This window comes from Poecilia formosa, unplaced genomic scaffold (assembly GCF_000485575.1).
Source record: "Poecilia formosa unplaced genomic scaffold, Poecilia_formosa-5.1.2 Scaffold69, whole genome shotgun sequence".
In the NCBI taxonomy this organism is placed as follows: Eukaryota; Metazoa; Chordata; class Actinopteri; order Cyprinodontiformes; family Poeciliidae; genus Poecilia; species Poecilia formosa.
In genome coordinates, this window is record NW_006800008.1 from 2423631 (window position 1) to 2442855 (window position 19225).

The 19225-nt window shown below is 36.7% G+C and overlaps 1 protein-coding gene across 2 annotated transcripts; it reads left to right on the top strand.

Moving 5' to 3' along the window:
* The first annotated feature begins 482 nt into the window (after window positions 1-482).
* Window positions 483-11969, top strand: itfg2 (integrin alpha FG-GAP repeat containing 2). 2 transcript variants are annotated; one of them, XM_007555334.2, is made up of 12 exons: window positions 483-765; window positions 1668-1763; window positions 1836-1877; window positions 1946-2123; window positions 2201-2340; window positions 3052-3200; window positions 3267-3361; window positions 3708-3761; window positions 4103-4194; window positions 4315-4432; window positions 7084-7257; window positions 11773-11969. In XM_007555334.2, the coding sequence occupies exons 1-12, from the start codon at window positions 670-672 to the stop codon at window positions 11838-11840; spliced, it is 1302 nt and encodes a 433-aa protein (XP_007555396.1). In that variant the 5' UTR covers window positions 483-669; the 3' UTR covers window positions 11841-11969. The 2 variants fall into 2 exon arrangements, with proteins under 2 accessions (XP_007555396.1, XP_016528478.1); XM_016672992.1 differs by having other exon boundaries at window positions 676-765; window positions 1668-1767.
* The last annotated feature ends 7256 nt before the right edge of the window (window positions 11970-19225 follow it).

The following is a 19225-nucleotide window of genomic DNA, read 5'->3' on the forward strand; positions in this document are numbered from 1 at the left end:
CTTGTTTTCTCCTGTCCAGGTTAAGTTGTAATGAAACATCGCCCTCTAGCGGACATCGGTATTTGCACTCAGGAATTTACATACACGAGTCATTATGGATTTTTAAAGATGCCAATGAACATTTTATTCTCTTCGACAGGGTTTGGGTTGCCATGCAGAACCTAAATATGACGTAGGGACTAGATAGACAGATGGATGGATAGATAGAGTAAAAATAAAAAAGACCAAAATAAAATAGTAAAGTGTATTGCGTTTCAGTGCGTTTGCATCCTGTGACCACTAGATGTCATCATTTCAACTTAATAAATATTTAGATGTTGATTTATCTGTTTGGACGGTGTACCGTAAAGCGTATTAAATTATGTTTTTAAAATAAAACGCTCTGATATTTTTCTAATTAATTTTATCCCCAGTTATGTAAAAAAGTATATAAATAAATAAGGGAAAATGTTTTGTTTTTCTGAGAACATTTTTCATTTTTGAATAGTTTCTGAGCACCAGTCTGTCCTCGAATATGATTTTGTCTTTTTCGAGCTTCCGTTGGTTGTAGGTCACGTGGTTTTGTTTACCAGGAAGCAGAGCGACCGTTAGACTAGTTAGCTCCCGATTTAGCCCAAGAATAAGTTAAGTTTTCCACATGTTAGCTTAGCGGATTTTAATCCAGTAGCGATGCGGTCGTTAAACTTTGTGCACCGGGTCAGTTTGGACTTCACAGGAACTATGTTTCCTCACGCCATCTGTTTGGGAGACGCAGACAACGACTCGGTAACAAACCTCTCTATATTTCACCCGTGTGATGGTTGACCCAGTATTCCTAATATTAGACGTCAAACGGAAGATAATTTCTTTTTCTACTACTACTACTATCATTATTATTATCATTATTATTATTATTATTATCATCGTTCTATGTATGTTTTACAGCTTATAAATAACACCCATAAATAAAGTTCACCTTAGTGCAGTATGTGGGCTGGACGATTCATTAGTTTAAAAATAATTCAAATATTTTAGTGTATCATATTTTAATTTGAATCTTTCTTGTGAATTTTATATTAGATTTACATCTGAAATCAAATATATGATTTTTAGACGACTGTATTTGGACGTAAACAATGGTAAATGAGCTATTTTGTTAATTAAAAATTGTGAAACATTCTTATTTTAATTTATTTTGAGGTATTGGAATGACGGCGTATTATGGCAATTGTAGCTAGACACAAAAAGAGGAATACATTTACATAAAAAAATCAGAAATTTTCTAGATAAAAAACGCATTAAAATTTCAGAGTTTGAAAAAGTCCATGTTTGCTAGAAAAAAATCTGAAATTTTGAGATTAACCTCAGCATTTTTTCTAGAAAAAACAGAAATTTATGAGTGTCAAACGTCAAAAAGTTTTGACTTGCTCTCAGAAATGTATGAGTTTTTTTTTGTCACAAATCTACTCTTCTTTTTTTCTTAATCTACAATGGCCTTAATATGTCATCATATATTTGTTTAATATTGAATATATTTAGTACCAGGCATATTTATTAGCCTACATGCACAAAATCAGATAATTAAATGTAACTTATTTACATTTCTATCAAGATTTCTCAACTGAAGTAAATATTACAGCCTAAGTTATAAATAAATAAATTAAAGCTTTGTGTTTGTGACTCTGCAGCTGAATGAACTAATTGTTGGAGACACAAGTGGAAAGCTGCTCGTTTACAAGAATGACGAATCCAAGCCCTGGGTCACAAGAACCTGTGTGGGAATGGTTGGTATGGAACAAGAAAACCACAAAACAAAATGTGACTTCTGTCCCGTTTTCACGTATTTTCTTTTCCAGCTGACCTGCGTCGCAGTCGGAGACGTCCGCAACAAGGGAAAGGTGAGCAGATTGAAGTCAGAAGCAGCTGGATCCAGAACGATCCACTCAGCTTCCTGGATGTTTTCCAGAATCTCGTCGTCGCTGTGGGAGCAGAAGGATGGTTCCACCTCTTCGACCTGACGGCGGCCAGCGCCAGCAAATCCGACTCCTCCAGCCAGCATGAGTTTGTTTGTTCAGACGACCAGAGACCCTTCTTCACCCAACACATCCCAGCCAACACCAAAGTCATCCTCATCAGTGATATCGGTACGACCTTTGCTTCCATTTACCTGCTCAGCACAAAGCGTATTCTCTGCAAACTGCGGTGATCTCCATGTGTGCAGACGGAGATGGGCGCTGTGAGCTGGTGGTGGGATACACAGATCGGGTGGTTCGAGCTTTCCGCTGGGAGGAACAGTCCGACAGTTCGGACGGGGGATCCGGTCAGCTGGTTCTCCTGAAGAAGTGGCTACTGGAGGGACAGGTCTCAAGCTTTCAAATATTATTTATGGTGCAGAAGTATCCATAGTTACAAAATTTAGTCAGGCAGTTCTCGTCCATGAAGGTTGCAAACCTCAAATCAGGAAAAGTTAGCATTTAAATTCATGAAATATCAAATGCAGGTATACTCAATATGCTTTTCGAGTCCTCAGGTTTAAAGGTGCAGTATGAAACTTGGGTAAAAATATGTTTTTTGGCATATTTGTTGAAATTGCCAACATGTTGTGATAGTATGCTATGAGACAGACAATCTGTGAAAAGGTAAAGAATGGAAGAAAATTTCAACAGCTAAAATTAAGTATTGTTTTGGTTTTTATTCATACTATTTGCTTTGAGTATCTTTGCTAATTTTATAATTGTATAATTATTTTTACTAAACTTAATTTTATTTTCTATTTTATCATTTATCTACCTGTGATGTTTGTTTGTTGTGAGGCACTTTGGTCAGCTGAGGCTGCTGTAAATGTGCTATATCAATAAACTTTGATTTGTCTTGAAAAAATTAATCAGAGCCAGGAGGCGGGTTTTAGCGCTGACAATCACAATCTCATGTGGCGCCGCTCATCTGTCCCTCCCCTTCCACTTTCCTCTCTTAGGAACCATTTTTTCTTTTTTTTGCTTGTAAACTTTTCACCCAGCTTTGTGGTTTCTGTTGTTGAATAAGTTTTAACGTGTTCTGATGTTCGCTCTGCAGGTGGACAGCCTGTCTGTCAACCCGGGTCCCGAGGGTTTGCCGGAGCTCATGGTGTCCCAGCCGGGCTGCGGTTACGCCATCCTGCTCTGCACCTGGACCCAGCAGGACTCCACCGAGTCTGAGGACGACGCCCCTGCCACGCCGGGCAGGTAAACCCCGTCAGAGCCAGAACACGAGCTCGGCTGCTGGACAATCAGCTGCGTGTCTGTTCACAGTGACGGGCCGTCCAGAGATGTAGTTCTCCACCTGACCAGCGGGCGGATTCACAACAAGAACGTTTCTACTCACCTCATTGGCAGCATAAGCAAAGGTCATTAATTTATTTGACAACCCACTAGTTTTAGTACTTTTTCTCTTTGAATCCACATTACAACAAATTATTTAAACTTTTTGAAAATTATTTTCTAACTTTATCATTGCTGGATCATGTCTTAGTCAAAGTGCACCTCTTCCTTTGAGTTCAGCTTGTAAATAATTAACTTATAAAAATGGGAAATCATGTCATATTTGTAAAAAAAAAAATATCTAGAAATGCTGATAACAATCAACCTATTTGTTTCTGCTTTGTATTTTGTTTTGTTTCCCACAAAAAACATCAGAAAAAATCTAAATATTGATTTAATTTGTTTTAAATTATGTTGTTTTTTATTTTCCAGGTTCAAAAGAGGAATCCTCAAAACGTGGCCTGTTTGCACTTTGTACTTTAGATGGTGAGAGGGATTTTTGTCTCTTTTTATCCTTATTTTTGACAAAACCAGCTTCTTTTTAGAAGATAGAGCACCAATAAAGCAATATAAGGTATTAAATACTCCATTAACTAATTAGTGTAGAGTCTATTGTACTTTAGATTCATCTAATAGACTTTAGATTCATCTAATAGACTTTAGATTCATCTAAAGTACAGTAGCAGGCCTCAGCACAGCTTGGTGAAATGCTGATGAGGGAATTCAAGTATTATGTTCACATGTATTTGAGCAAAGCTAATTAAAGGCACATTTTGCGTAATTTCTTGTCTTTAAAGAATGTTAAATCTTACTGTTTTTGTCCTCAGGAACCCTGAAGCTGATGGACAGCTCAGAGCAGCTCTTATGGTCAGTTCAGGTCGATCATCAGCTCTTCGCTCTGCAGAAACTCGACGTCACTGTGAGTCTGTGCTTGGTCTAATTTCACCGGTTGTTTAAATAAATCTATTATGAGTTCTGTCATCAGTTGGAGGTTCTTTTCTCTGGGTGAAAATCTGTTTGTTTGGGTCTTTAATTGCAGGGAGACGGCAGAGAGGAGGTGGTGGCCTGTGCCTGGGACGGTCAGACCTACATTATTGACCACAACAGGACTGTGGTGCGCTTCCAGTTTGACGAGAACGTCAACGCCTTCTGTGCAGGTAACTCCGCAACTTCATAATTCAGATTAATTTTATTCAAATTCAATTCAAAAATACTTTAATCCCAAAGGAGAAATTAAATAAGTTAATTTTTTAATTGAGATTTAAGAAAAAAAATCCTGAAGTTACTTTTAGAAAAAGTTGTGGCTGCTCTGAATATAAAGAAATGAGAGACTGCTCTGTTTATACCGAGACGTTTGCTCAGTATTTTACAGCAATAAGTCAACAGCCAACTGTCAACAGTTTATATAAAACACCAGCGCTCATCTTGGTTCTGGTCCAGAAAGAAGAAACAAACAGAAAAGAACCAGCTTGGGTTTATTCGCAAAAGGCTTCCATCTGTCCTCTCTAACCTCGTCTGGTTTAGATCCCGTTAATCTCTCAAATCAATAAAACTCTTCTGATCGGGGTGCAAAAATAAATATGATAAAGATGCTCTGCAGCTTCTGAGTTTGTTAGTAATCAGCTCCTAAATGATAAATCGGATGTGCTAATTTAGTTTTTCTCTGCCCTTTTTTTAAATAAAAGTTAAACAGAGAAGATTAACTCAAATATTTGGAAGCATTTGGATTTAAAAGTGATTAAAACAAGCTTTAAAATATGATTGGTTGCCCTCTATTACATTTTGTAGATTATTCATAGGCCAGGTGTAGAGCTAAACCTTCACCACTAGATGGCACTGTTAATCCGTGAGAAATTTACTTAAATTTATTTTAGGTTCATTTCTTTGCTGAAATGGAGATAAGTCCTCCTCTACGCTTGACTCCTTCTGCTCCATGTTCATTTTGATCACCTGACACTGCTGCAAAGGTTTTCACAAGCTTGGCGTATTGTTTTAAGAACCTAACTCTGTTTTAAACGTATCCACTACTTCATCTCTGCCCTTTCTACTGTGTTCCTTGGTTTTCATGATGCTGTTTCACTAATGTTCTCTTATTGACCTGAACAGCTGGACTTGTACTAAATAACATAAGCGGACAGTGTTTAGTGAATAGCGTTATTCTAGTGTCCAAGCTTAACCGTGTTGCTAGCCGAGTTAGCCCATAGTGCGATTCTGAACTCTGTATTTTGAAATCGTTAATCTCTGAAAACATGCTACTTTTAGCAGTAGCAAGCGTTATTGTGTTACGCATACGATACGCACACAATAACTAATATGTTTATAATGGCTACTAACAGTATCATAGCTAATAGTAGCTAACGTCTCAGCACGTGACGTCACGCTCTTAAGACATCTGCCCGCTGCGCCACGAAGGACGTCCAAACAACCGATGCGCTCCTTTAAAGCCTGTCAAAAAAACAGGCAGCCGGTCGCCTAAAATTGCTTCTATTTAGTTGATTTTACTCTAAAAATTGTCATAGGATGCTGCGCGGTCGGCTGTATGAACAGACAGGGATAGAAACCAAACTTGTCATTTTATTTTATAACTTTTAATGAGAAAAGATATGGCGGCGATGGCTAGCAGCTGTCAGTCATTATTATTGACAGCCCTCGGTGTAACCGCGGATTTGCAGCGAAGGTAAGAAGATTAACGTTCATTTACTTTGTAAGTGTGTATAATTAGAAGTATTACAATTTGAAGAAGGTATGCGTCTAACTGTTAGTAACCATGGAGACAATGGCGCTCCGCCGTGTAGCCAGCATGTATGGAAACAAACTAGTTAGCATCTCGTCTTTTGAACGTTTTTAATGCTGCTCCGTTTTAAGGAAAAACGGCGTTTATAACATGGTGATACAAATCGTGTGGTGTGAATTCAGTGAAAGTCGGAAATTTGATCAACACATCAGGAGGGAGGAAGTACGGGTCGGTTTCTAAGCTAGCTGTTTCCAACTTTTGTAAATGTCGCCGTCTATGATCCCCTACCGGGTGTTCACAGACAAATTAGCTTGACTCAAGCAAGTAGGAAACATGAATAAACTGGCAAAAACAACTTTGTAAAACAATTTTAAATCACTCTGTCCATCATGGCGCCTCGAAAGTGACGTAGTGTAAGCATGGTCCGTATGAGGGATTGCTGCAAAGTCAATTACACAACACAGGTGACTTTCCACAGTCGCTAATTTAAGTTGAAAAATAAATTGAACTTGAAAGCATTTTAATATCTCGGAATATTTGTTAAGGAGTTTGTTTGTATGATTGCATTCAGTTGACTGTTTTTGTTTTCTTTACTAAGTGATTGAAATAAGTAGCATTGTTCTTAACCAGAGATTCAAAATGTGGAGCCTTTGTGGGGTTGAAAGTGTTTCACTAGTTGCTATACTGTACTGTCATTAGCTTAAATACTAACATTAGCTAATATGTTAATTTTAGCTTATTACAGAACAGAACTGTCTGTCTTTGATGCCAACAGTGAGCAAAAAATAAACATAAAATAATATATTCAAGTTTGCACATCACGTATTATTAGTTTACTATTTCTACTAAGCTAACTGCATTTTATATGCTATAATTAGGTAAAATGTTAACATTAGGTGTTATGCTTCTGCAAACTGTTTACTTTTGCCTTTTAGATGTTATGAACTACTTTGTTTTTGTTTATTACAGAAAATCCCTCCAAAACACTGAAGGTTGTGAATGTAACCTGACCAGATGGTTGTTATTTTACAAAACTTTTAGGTTCAAAATGTGAATTTAAATATGTGATTTCAGGTCAGTACACATGCAAGGAGGGTAAAAACAGCCCCTGTCTTGTATACGTCAGTTTCAACCAGAAAATCTACATCTACTGGAAGGTGGAGCTTGAGCGGATGGAGTCCACCAACCTGCTGCGAGTGCTTGAGGAGAAGCCTGAGTTTAAAAGCCAGCTGAAGGCTCTGGGAGTTGGTGAGTACAAAAACAACTCGGAGGTGGTCTCCAGGAAGCAAATTCAGCTCCGACCAGAACATCGTTCATTAAATTCAGCCAACATTGCCTCAGTTGGAGGCTTTATTTGAACAGGAGACAAACTGTGACTGTTTGCAGCCAACAAACATTCAGTCCTGAGCTGGCACTCAGACTCTGACCTGAATGGTAATGAGAACGGAGGAGAGGAAATCCTGGTTCTCTGCTAGGTTTACTGCCCACTTCTCACAGTTTCAGAAATGTGTTTATTTGCTTATGAGGAGAGTGACAAAGCAGGACTGGCACTTCTGCCTAATCTGTGAAATTCAAAGATCCGACCAGAACATTTTTAATCAAACCAGCTGCACACACACAACCTTTAAGAAGTCAGTAGCAGATTATAAGTGTTTAATTAAAGTCTCAAACTCGGGCTTTAAGCCACGGGTTGTGACTCATCATACATGAGATTTATGTTTTTTATTTTTTTGTGAAGATTGGAAGAGAACAAATTCAAGTGAAGAGCAACATGACGATGAACACAAAAATAAATCATTTTAACAGGTCAATCAGTAGCTGTCAGGATACCTAATTGTTGTTGTTCTTGTTTTTGGTGCCTAATAATGGCAATATTAAACAGAACCGCATAAAAACCCGACTCCGTTCAGAGTTTCACTCTTCTTTTCTGGGTGGCGCACTCTGCCATCTTTGTTTCTGTTCGACTGAGCAGCGCCCTCTGCTGGATGGCGGGCAAACTACAACACTAAAATAAAACCTAAACGGACATTATTAGTTAATCGATATTGCATTTATATGTAATTTATACACTGAAGAATGCAGATTAAGCCTCTCATTTACATTTGATGATTAAATACATCTATAAACACAAGAAAACGTGAATAAACATAAAGAAAACCCAGAACGAAATCTAAATCAAGTTCAACAAAACGCCCCTCGTTTTTTTAGCCATAGAATGGCGAAGGACTTCTCTTCAGTCAGGCAGTTTGATGTCAAAAATAAAGAAAACTGCATAAATTAGATTTGAATGTATTTGTTTGTATATGGGAAAGTCATATTGTAAATTAGCTTAAGCGTTTATAGCCTAAGCTAATTGATAATGTTTGCCCTATGTGGACTTTTTGATGAATGTTAACGTTGTAGCTAATAGGAGAGACATTTTATAAGTTGCTGCAGGTTGTTGAAATATTGGGTGCAGATAATCGGTACTCAAAAACTTCCACTTTCCAGTCTGCTAATTCGCCATAATAAACTATCAGATCACAGTGACAACACTCCTCAATAGACTCTGTTTGTATTCAAGCCATCAATGACAAACTTTTAATATATCAGGATTGAAAGTATAAAAAAGAAATAAAAAGTAAAAACAGATGATTGTTTTTCCCATTTTTCAGCATTAATTTGAAGCTAAGCTAACCAGATGCTGCTTCTGCTGCTGGCGTTTTATTTAACAGCTAATAAGAGTCTTTCATAAAACCCTCATATTGACTGACAGAGGAGGTCAGGAGGGAAATTTATCCCATCCAAATATGGACAAATCTGCAGCTTGTCCATCAACTCTGCAGCTTTTCCTCTCTTCTTGCTCCTCTGTATTAATCACAAACGCAGTGTTTGCCTTCAGTCAGCATTTGGTTAATTATTATTCTGAATCCTCCACGGTTGTTTATTTCCTGTTAATTTCTTTTGTTAATTATCCGTCATGGTGAAACATTAGTCTCGCTGCTGTCGCAGTGATTTTCACTCAGTAAGATTCAATTTAAATTACAAATTACATCGTTTTTTTTACACATCATGTCAAAGTTGAGACTAACTTTTCCAGGAACAGAAGAAAAATGGTGACAGATTTTATTTACAGAAGAGAAGTAGTCTGTATTTGGGATTTTTTTAAATGATCATATACCAAATGGCTGCCATAAGGATTAAAAATGGGAAGAATAAACTAGAAGTCTGACAGAAACGTCACGCAGCGACCCTCAGCCTCTCCCCTACTGTCCTTTTTATTTTAATATGTGCCCTTAGGCCAAATGTTGATTATTAAGAGCCTTTTGGATTTCTGTCGCAACTGGAAAAGGTTTCTAAATAAAGCCAGCTGCTCCTGCGTTTTTAATTTGTGATGAAGGACTTCAGTCTGCTTGTTTCAACTTGAGCGAATAACTTGGCTCATTCCTGAAGAGTTGTGATGTGAGAAGGTAAGCAGGCTTTTTTTCTCTCACCTGAAATCAACAACAGGGAAGTTTTCTGTAAAGTTTGTCTGTGAATCAACAGAAGTGAGACAGATGTTGATAATTATCACTCAGGTTAAACTAAACCTCCTTTTTCACCAGGTATACAACTATTACAAAACAGGACAGAACAAAATAAATTTCAATTGCTTGATTTGAGCAGTTTAAAGATGGCAGATATTCATTTGATTTTTAAAAAATCCAATAAATCATACAGACATGCTTAAGGATATCATGAATAATTAACAATTCACAGTGGATAAGCTGGTTATGAAGACAGTTGATGTCAGCAGCATCTATTTTATTGCTATACCAGCTCACATTTGCATGTTTATGGTACAAAATCTGGACTTGTCCTCATTTAAGAAGCCTGATAAATTAAATATAAACCAATAATGAGGGTATGTAAATATGTAAAGAGTATGTAAGATGACGTTTCTTGATGTCTGGAAAATGAGTCGTTTCAAAAAAACCTCCAAAATGTAACTGACAAAGCAGACACTGCCCCAACCCGTTGCCTAGCAACCCCAGCAGAGTTCCACCCGTCACCTAGGAACCCAGGTGGAGCTCCAGCACTTTTGGTCTGCTAGAAAAGACAAGTGTTTTATTGTTTACTTACCATCCAGAAACCACTTGCTGCATTCTTTTTGGTTGTGCAGAAGGCTCCACTTCTGCTTTTCAGAGCTGTACAGTTGTTTAATTGCGCAGCCGTTTTCAAGTACTAGAGACAAGAGAACCTAAAATCTCATTATCTAAGAATTATTTTGTGCGAAAAAGTCTAACTTGTTTTGTGTAGCCCACAGATCTAACTTAGCCTGCTCAAATTAGCATAAATCACCTTTAACATGCATTAATGCACACAATGGAAACCATCATGGCATTACAGCAGAAGGTCAGAGGTTTAGGATAGAAAAGGAAACTTTATAACAACGCTTATTGTTACTTTTTCATACATATTGCTACACAATTTGACTTAAAAATAACTTCCAGGGTGAATAAGTATAAAATGTTTCATTAAACAATGGAATGTTTCTACATATCATTGTTTAAAAGTTAGATAAATTACTCTTTGTCTATCATTTTCTCCATTCTTTCATCATCCATCCATCACTGCTGCACAATAATCATATCTGAAATGAAATATAAAAAAAAACTTTTTGACCTGCTGGTATACGCTGTATATTTAGTTTCATTTTATTTATTCATAAATACAATTCTGTCTTGTTTCTTTTTGCTCCACTGCATCCGGGAGGACGCCTTCAAAAGTCTTTGAACTTAATTGAATTCCCGTCTCGTGTAACCATCCTTTGTTTGTGTTCATATTAATGTATGAGCAGTTCTTCCTTTTTTGCTCGTTAAAGGTCACAGTGCTGTCAGTGATCAGACCTCTGCTGTCAACGCCCAAACCTAAACCTCATTGTAAAAGAAATGGATGAAATCACATGCAATATTCTTAGTGCTAAGCAATGCTGTGAGGTTACATTAAGATTGGATTTAGAGCTGAACTTCATCAAGGCTTTAACACGACCAAAGCAGCTTATGTTTGAAGGATGTTTTAGATTTAGGCAGATGGAGAATAAGACCTTTGGAGGAACAAATCGTTCTCTGTGATGATTTATTTACAACAAATATCTATATTTAAGAGATAAGAATGTTCAAAGTCCCATCTATCTTATCTAATTAGTTTTAGTGCTTCCATATTTTTTGCTTAATTTGAATACCAGAAAAAGATCTGAGTTAAATACAAACTTTAAATGTCAGTTTTTATTATTAGAAGGAAAAGGCCCTGTGAAGAACTACAAATTTTCTCTGCAATAGATCAAGAATTATCTGTGATTGACCTTATTAAATAGGTCCAGTTTCACTAACAGAAATAAATTATCTACATAGGACCTGTCTGACATGAAGTAGGCATTAAAGCTGCAGTATGCAACTTTTAAAAACTTTATTTTTTTTACATATTTGGTAAAACTGTCACTATGTCATAAAAATATAACATGCAGATCATCTGTGAAGAAATCTTCTGCCTCATTCCTACAGTCATCTGCACAGCTCCCGGTCAGAAACAACCAATCAGAGCCAAGGGGAGGGTCTTGGCACTGTCAATCACATGTTAGCTTCAGTTATTCACTTCTTTGTGTTTTTCTATCATAAAGAACACATAAAGTTTAACAGTTGTGGTTGGAAGATGAGAAAATGTGGAAGAGTTAATAGGATATGGATACTTTTTCTCTGTCCGGTGTCATCAGTAATTGTCACATTGTTCTTTTTGTCTCCACAGATGCTGAAGATCCGGCTGCAGTGAGAGATCTGGTGGCGAATGTTCTGTACCAGGACACACAGACGTAGTTCAGCGACAGATTTCCACCACACAGCCTCCTTCTCTGTCTTCTACAACGGCGTATAAAGGCCACAGTGGACAGGAAAAAAGGAGTGAATTTCTGCCCAAAAACAAAACAAAAAAAATTTGATTAATCTGAAAAATTTGCAAGTTGTTTTTCTTGGAAATGTCTGCAATTAATCTTAACATTTTTGGATGAAAATTTACTTATTTTAATATATGTATTAAAAAAAGTTTCACAGTATCAAAAATTGAACATTTGCTTGAGAAAAACTCAAATTTTGAGATTCTCAAAATTTCTTTAGGAAAAATCTTGGAAATTTCTGAGTTTCAAAAGTTTTTTCCTTGAAAATTTCTGTTAGACTTTTGAAACTCAAAAATGTTCTTGTTCTTTCTAGAAAATGCCTAAGATTAATCTCAATATTTGAGTTTTTCTAGAAATTCTTTAACTTTTAAACCCAAAAATGTCCTTGTTCTTTTTTTTAAATTTTCTCAGATAAATCTTAAAATTTCAACAAAAAAAATTCTAGTTAATTTTCAACTCCTCAAACTTTTTTGTTTCTTCTTTTGCTTTTTCTTGAAAATTTCTGAGATTAATCTAAATATTTCTGAGTTTTTTGGCAGAGATTTACTCCGTTTTTTCTATCTCCAATAGCATCAACATGTATTTCAGGCATCTCTTCCTAATGTGAATACTCTGTAATAAAGACCGTCCCCCAGCTGCTGTTGTTCCTGTGCTACCTGTCATTGGTATTCTGTCTGCTCAGGTTAGCTCCTAACAAAACGAGGGGAGGATGAAAGCGCGAGGCATTGCAGGGAAACGCTTCGCTGTTTCCCCAGTCAAGATAAACACCGCCTCTGTGTTGCTGTCTAATAACCACTGACAAGCCGCTGAAAAAGAAATCCCCTCTTCCTTTATCTAGTGAGTTCTCTTAAATTTATAAAGCCCTACTGATGTTACATAACAGAGTTTGTTACATAATGAAACAGGCAGGAAGACGGCAGTGTTGTCTCAGCGGCGAGCAGCAATCTCCTCGGAGGGTGTGACGATTGGAAAGGCTGGGGGAATCACCCACTGCTCCTCTGGGGAGGATCCAGTGACCGCCCATGTTTGGCTGCCTGTGTCTTATGAAAAATAAATGAGATGTGTTTGTGTTTGACTGGGGGAAGCTCAGGTGTCCTGGGAGGCCGCTGCCTCTCATCTGCCCTTTAGAGACTCGCTCAGTTCAACACCAAGAGTTTCCCTGATTAGCTCAGTTGTTCTGCAGTCTTTGCTTTGTATGAAGTCGCTGCAAACTGCTGTAGTTTCTTAGTCACATTTGATTTTTGGACATCCTGGATGATGCAGTCTTTCTTTTTTTCCTGCGTAAAAAATTAATCTACAGACACACAATCTTGTGCAACTTGTAATTGAATTTCACGAAAATGCATGCGTCAAATTTCATTTCCATAATTTCTCATTATCTTGAGATAACAGTTTTCTTGAAATAATTGCTTATTATTCCATATCTTTAAACAGCTTGCTGTATTTGGATTAATTTATTGTGTTGAATTTTTAGTTGGACATTCATAATTGTTCATCTATTTAATAATAATGAAACTTGTTTTGTATTATTAGTGGCTTCAGTTTTGCTTTATCCTGTTGGATTGTTTAATATTTCCAAATAATCACTATTTTTGTCACTATGACAATTCAATTCCTGCAACATTATATACAGCGGAGACATATTTTATCAGACAAATTTATCATTAGTTGGGTAATTTGTGCAGTTAAAATGAAGAACAAGTGGGTTGCTTTTTATTTCTTGAAGCTTTAAGATAATAGAAAATGTTTGCATTCCTGAAAGGAAATGCATCCTAACAAAATGATTGACCCCTATTATAGATAAGTGGATTTTATAACCATAACCTTTCCAGTTATATCAGAACACATCTTTGTTCGGCTGCAGCTTGTCCTTATAAGTGCTGAGCGTTTCAATTCTGTGAGCTCATTGAGGCTCATTTATGACCTTTAATGGTCAAGCAGAACCAGGCTGCTGTTTTTAATATGTAAACTGTCCGATGTACATGGCTTCCTGAGCATGATCTCCCAGAGAAAATGTCAGCTTAGTATGCAGAAACCTCTGTGACTTTGACCTTTGCTCCAGGATTTTCCCCAGACATAAATTTTGTACATGAAACATGTCTCAAACATCTGACCCTGTGACCTGGCTGCACCAGGCCGCTGGCCTTGTCGTTATAACTGACCTCTTGGGTGCATGACTGCGAAGCAGTTTTACCCAGATTATTCTTAACAAAATAGCAGTTTTGTCTTTTTAATGGCAAAATATGGAAGTTTGAGTAAAAATATCTTATCTGTACAGCGTCTGGTTTATGTACTTCTTTGTGTAAGGTTACAATTTTATGGCAGTATTTTTTTTTTTTTTATTTCCTGAATAAAGACAGATGATTTGAAAAGATAAGATTCGGCTGCTTTATGAGTTTTATTTTAGTTTCTGCAGAGATTCTTACCATCTTTCTTGGACGCTATGTTTTTAAAAAAATATTTTAAAAGCTAGCTTTAAAAGGGTTACGTGTTTGTCTCAGCCACAGACCCGTTCTGTTAAAAGCTTAGTAAATTCAGCTTGGCTCATTTTTGTGCTTCACTTTAGGGCATATTTTATGAATCTGTGCTTGTTTTATTGTTGTTTTAATGTTTTTCAGTAAATTGTCTCAAGATAATCAGGAAAGATTTGAAATTAGCTTCTCTGCTAGCCGCTACAAGATTAGCTTCACTGCTAGCAGCTATTAGCTTCGGTTTGTTCTAGCCTGTACTGGTTTCCTCTGTGCTTCAGAAATGGCTTAAAGGCGTCTATAGTACTTTAATAAAACAATAACTTTTTCACATTCTGTAACGTTGCATTTATGTGGTAGTCTCTCACTAAATTGTTGTGAAGTGGAAAAACAAAATTGTACAAGTTTTTTCCGTCACCACAAAAACCCTAATCTGATCAATAACATAAAAGACTGAAGTTCAAATTGTGAGTCATTCCCAATGTGTTACTGAACCACACAGGTACTCGCTGTGTTTTAATCTCCTCAGCAGATGGAGGAAATAAATAAATAAGAAGGTGAGTGAAGGTATTGACAAGAAATGAAGGGCAAATAGATATTTGAAGCTTTGTGCGGCAGCAGGCAGAGTAAAATTCACCCATGACAGACTTGCTGGTGTGGGAGTGAGCAGCCTGTGATCAGGGTTTTCAGGAAGGAGCGAGACGTGAGCTTTGTGACGGAGTTAAAGTCCTTCTGCCCACACTGACCTGTAAGGATCCTTTAGTCACGACGAGTGTTTTACAAGGGGCATTAAAATTAAATTTTACCAAGTATTTCTGTTTCAGTTTTGCTTGAAATGAGACAAAACTAACTTGCATGTCACTTTTCATTAAGATATAGAAGCTTGCTTCATAACTTAATATAGATTTTTTTTAAAGTTACACTGGCAGATTATTTCACTTCTAAGCATTTTTTCTGTTATAAATGAAATAATGTGCTACTTCTCAGTTCAAAAAATATGAGAACAGTTTATGATTTGGATAGCTTTTCAGTTAATGCAATAATGTTTTATTTGCAGTTATTTTTGTTATTGAAATTTGTTTAGTAGTTAAATATCGAAGCTCTTATGCATAAAGATTAGTCAGTAAATGCAGCACTTGCTCCTTTTCTGCTTTACAGTTTGTGGTTTCGACATGTTGAGTTGTAGCTGCTGCAGAGACAAAGGCGGCTGTGCAGAGCGAAAGCATAACTTCATTGTGATTTATGAAAGAATAACTGAACTTTCCAACCAGAGGTGTTATCGGCTGCAGTGTTAACAGGATGTGGGTGTAGAAAATGACTCAAAACAGCAGGCGGGGGTGGATAGAGGGGGGGCTCTTTTCTAACAAGGTCTGGTGTGACTTTATATTCCTCTGTTCCCCCCAACAAACCCCCGTTTCCTGGCTTATCGACGCAGCGAGCTGTCACATGAAGCCAAAATGAAATAAAGCATCATCTGACAAGCTGAAAGCTGCTTGGACATCAAGACACTGTAGTGTTAAAGAAGAAATCAAATTACATCTCCCCAGTCAGTAATTGGATGGTCTTTGACTTGCTTTAGCTTGCAGAGTTAGTCTGGACTGTGCTGTGAATTTAAACCAGGCCCGTCGGTGGCTCTTCCTGCTCACTAGATGGGTTCACTTTATCTTTTTCTGGTGTATTTTAAACACCCCTAAAATCAGCATCATGTCTGATAGTACTAAGAGAAGTACTCCTTCAACACACAAGCTGTGTTTCCATTGACCATGTAATTGCTCAAACTGGAATTACAAAAATAAATTTGCTTAAAGGTGCATTATTTTACATTTATAAAAAGTGTTTTTTATATATTTGTTAAAACTGTCACCATGTCGTGACAGTGTAATTTTAGACAGATAATCTGTGAAAAGTTCAATCTCCTCCACCTCCTCTGAGCTATTATTGCTGTCTGGAGAAATCCATCACGTCTTACCAAAAACGGCCAATCAGAGCCAGGAGGAGGGTCTTAAAGCTGTCAATCAACCGCATGTACTCACTGCTAAATGTGCTAATTTTGGAGAAATAACTTGTTACAGGAAAACTGTTTATTTGCCATCATCAGTGGACACGCTAACCAGCTTTGCCTTCATGCTATGCTACCTGGAGCTTAGCAGAAAGTAAGGGGAATGTGGGAGAGGTGATTGACAGCGCTGAGACCCGCCTCCTGTCTCTGATTGGTTGTTTTTAGACAGCACTGGGATAGCATAGTTCATATCTTACTGTCACAACATAGTAAAATGTTTTAGCAAATATGTACAACTATATTTTTCATAAAAGTTGCATACTGTAGCTTTAATGGAAACAGCAATTTCGGAGGGAAAAAATCGAGCTTTTTAATAAAACGTTTTTCTGCTAGGATGATCCAGTGGAACAAGACATTTTAACTTTTAATGTGCGAAAAATGTCTTGTTCCATTGGTAGATTATTTCACCTATATCTAGTTATTTTTCTATCAGTATTAAGTAATTTTGACTCAAAAAAAGCTCCTGTTGTGCTGAAAAGCTGCTTGTAAAATATTTTTGTTTTTATTTCAAGTGTCTTTAACATGTTTGCACTAGAAAAATAGACCAAAAATACATTTGTGATTTTGTTTTTACAGTCAATCCGTAAATTTGTTTACTGGTGGAATCATTGTTTAATATGATTTCAGTAAATTCAAAGTGATTTTATTATATGACGATAATGTTTGGACATGATGTATACAGCAGTGCTGTGTTTCTGTCATGGAAAAAAAAATCTATTGTGCAGCAGGAAGAGATTGTGTGTTTGTCAAACTGGCTGCGGGTCATTTCCCTCTGGTGCTGTGGGAACATCTGCTTTCTCTGCTTTATATAGAAGGATGGCAGAGAAGGGCAAATAGTTTGTCTATGGGAATCAATGTAATGGGTTGTGCTGACCGTCTTTCTTGCAGAGCCCTCCTACAGTCTTAGTCATTTTACAGACAAGGAGTCTTTTTCTGCAGAAGAGGTAAAGAGCCACTGAAAAATTCTACGAATTCAGACTTTAATCTCGGTATTTCTCAAGATTCAGACTTATGATCTGAGAAGACTACAGTCGGAATTCTGAGATCAAAGTCAGAACTTTGAGGAAAAAGTCAAAATTCTGAAAAGAAAATCATTCTGAAATAGTCAGAATTCTGAGATTAAAGTCAGAATTCAGAAAAAAGACAGAATTTTGAGATGGAAAATCAGGATTGTAGAAAAAAAAATTCAGAGAAAAGTCAAATTCTGAAGAAGAAAAAACAATTCTGAAAAAAAGTCAGATTTGAGACCAAAGTCAGAATTACAGTCACCATTCTTTAAAAAAAAAAGGTCAAATTCTGAGAAAAAACTCAAAATTCTGAGATTAAAGTCAGAACTTTAAGAAAAGCCAAAATTCTGAGATTAAAGTCAGAACTTTGAGAAAAGTCAAAATTCTGAAAAATAAAAAATCTGGAAAAAAGTCAGAATTATGAGATTAAGTATATTATGTATTTTCTACATAACAAAACTGGCCCACAGTGTAACTAGTTTCCACAAATATTAAGGAAAACAGCTAGCCAGAATACAGATTTTATTTTAAGCAGAGAAAATACTATTCAGAAGAGGTAAAACACCAAAAATAAATTTCTTTAAAACATTAATTCCTTTCACACAGCATAGGAATTTCACTAGTACATTTATAAGAAACAAATATTGCCAGTCTGTGTGTGGATGGATGCTGTGCAGCACACTCATAAGCATGATTTGGCTCAAAGCAGAGCATGATGGCCTCTGATAAACACCTTTTGGTCCTATGAACCATGAAAACATAATTCAGGTTGCCAGGTTTGCTTATTTTATATGGATAAATCAGAAACGATTGCATCAGAAACAGAAATGTTGAAATATTTATACCGATAAAGACCATATCTATAACGATTAGCATGAAGAGGAGACCTTGGCATGGAGCTGAGCCGTAACCAAATGATTAAAGTCTCCTAAAAGAGGCAGAGCATGAAGGCAGCTGGGGTAGGCTTTTGGCAGCGTGTTCTGTTTCGACCCATTTGGGAAAACGGGAAGGATTCAGTTTTTTTTTTTTTCCCATGTGAAAAAGGAACAAAACCTCGCTCTGACTTGCAACGCAAACATGCACACAAAACACACTCACATCCTGCCCCTACAGACTTCCAACGTGACATTTTCTGACTAGAACACCACATGCAGACTTATTTATACAAAGGCTGAACTTGACAAAGTCATGCAGATCTGGACTGTTTTAGTGTTTTTGTTGCTTCCGAGTCTGACTCAAATATATCAAATCTTTAGGGCAATTTCTGGAAAGTGCTGTTATAAAATCTATATTACTGTTAGGCTGAGGAGAGTGTGGAAAACAAACAAAAATCAATCACAATTATATTTTTAAAAGATGTAGAAAGCTCAGAAAATTATCTGAGCCAAACCGAATTTTAAATATTTTAAAAATATATTTAGGGCATTTAATCATTTTATGCAATACCACTTTACTGGAAGGACTACATTTTTGGGGGTAATGTTTTGTTTTGCTGTTTCTCCAAATTAGCAGAAAGAGAAGAAAACAAACCTACACTTACTCAGTCGTTTCTTAAATTAATGAATCCAGTGATTTCCAACCAAAAGAGCAAATATTATTTTGACCGTTAGGAGATGCTATAGTTGCTAAAAATAACTTGGAGAAAACGCTAAAACCGAATATATTTAGCATGATGGAATCTAGAAACCCGAACTGTTAATCTAACGTTGACGTTTAACTGTTCAAATCTTTAATTTGCGCATTTGATGAAATTGTGAGCTACGTTTGTAATATT

Bases quoted from the DNA above. Each gene is read 5' to 3' on its own strand.
- itfg2 (XM_007555334.2), top strand. From the start codon at position 670: ATGCGGTCGTTAAACTTTGTGCACCGGGTCAGTTTGGACTTCACAGGA. The intron at 4,195-4,314 runs GTGAGTCTGTGC...CTTTAATTGCAG, and splicing joins TGCAGAAACTCGACGTCACT to GGAGACGGCAGAGAGGAGGT. The intron at 4,433-7,083 runs GTAACTCCGCAA...ATGTGATTTCAG, and splicing joins CGTCAACGCCTTCTGTGCAG to GTCAGTACACATGCAAGGAG.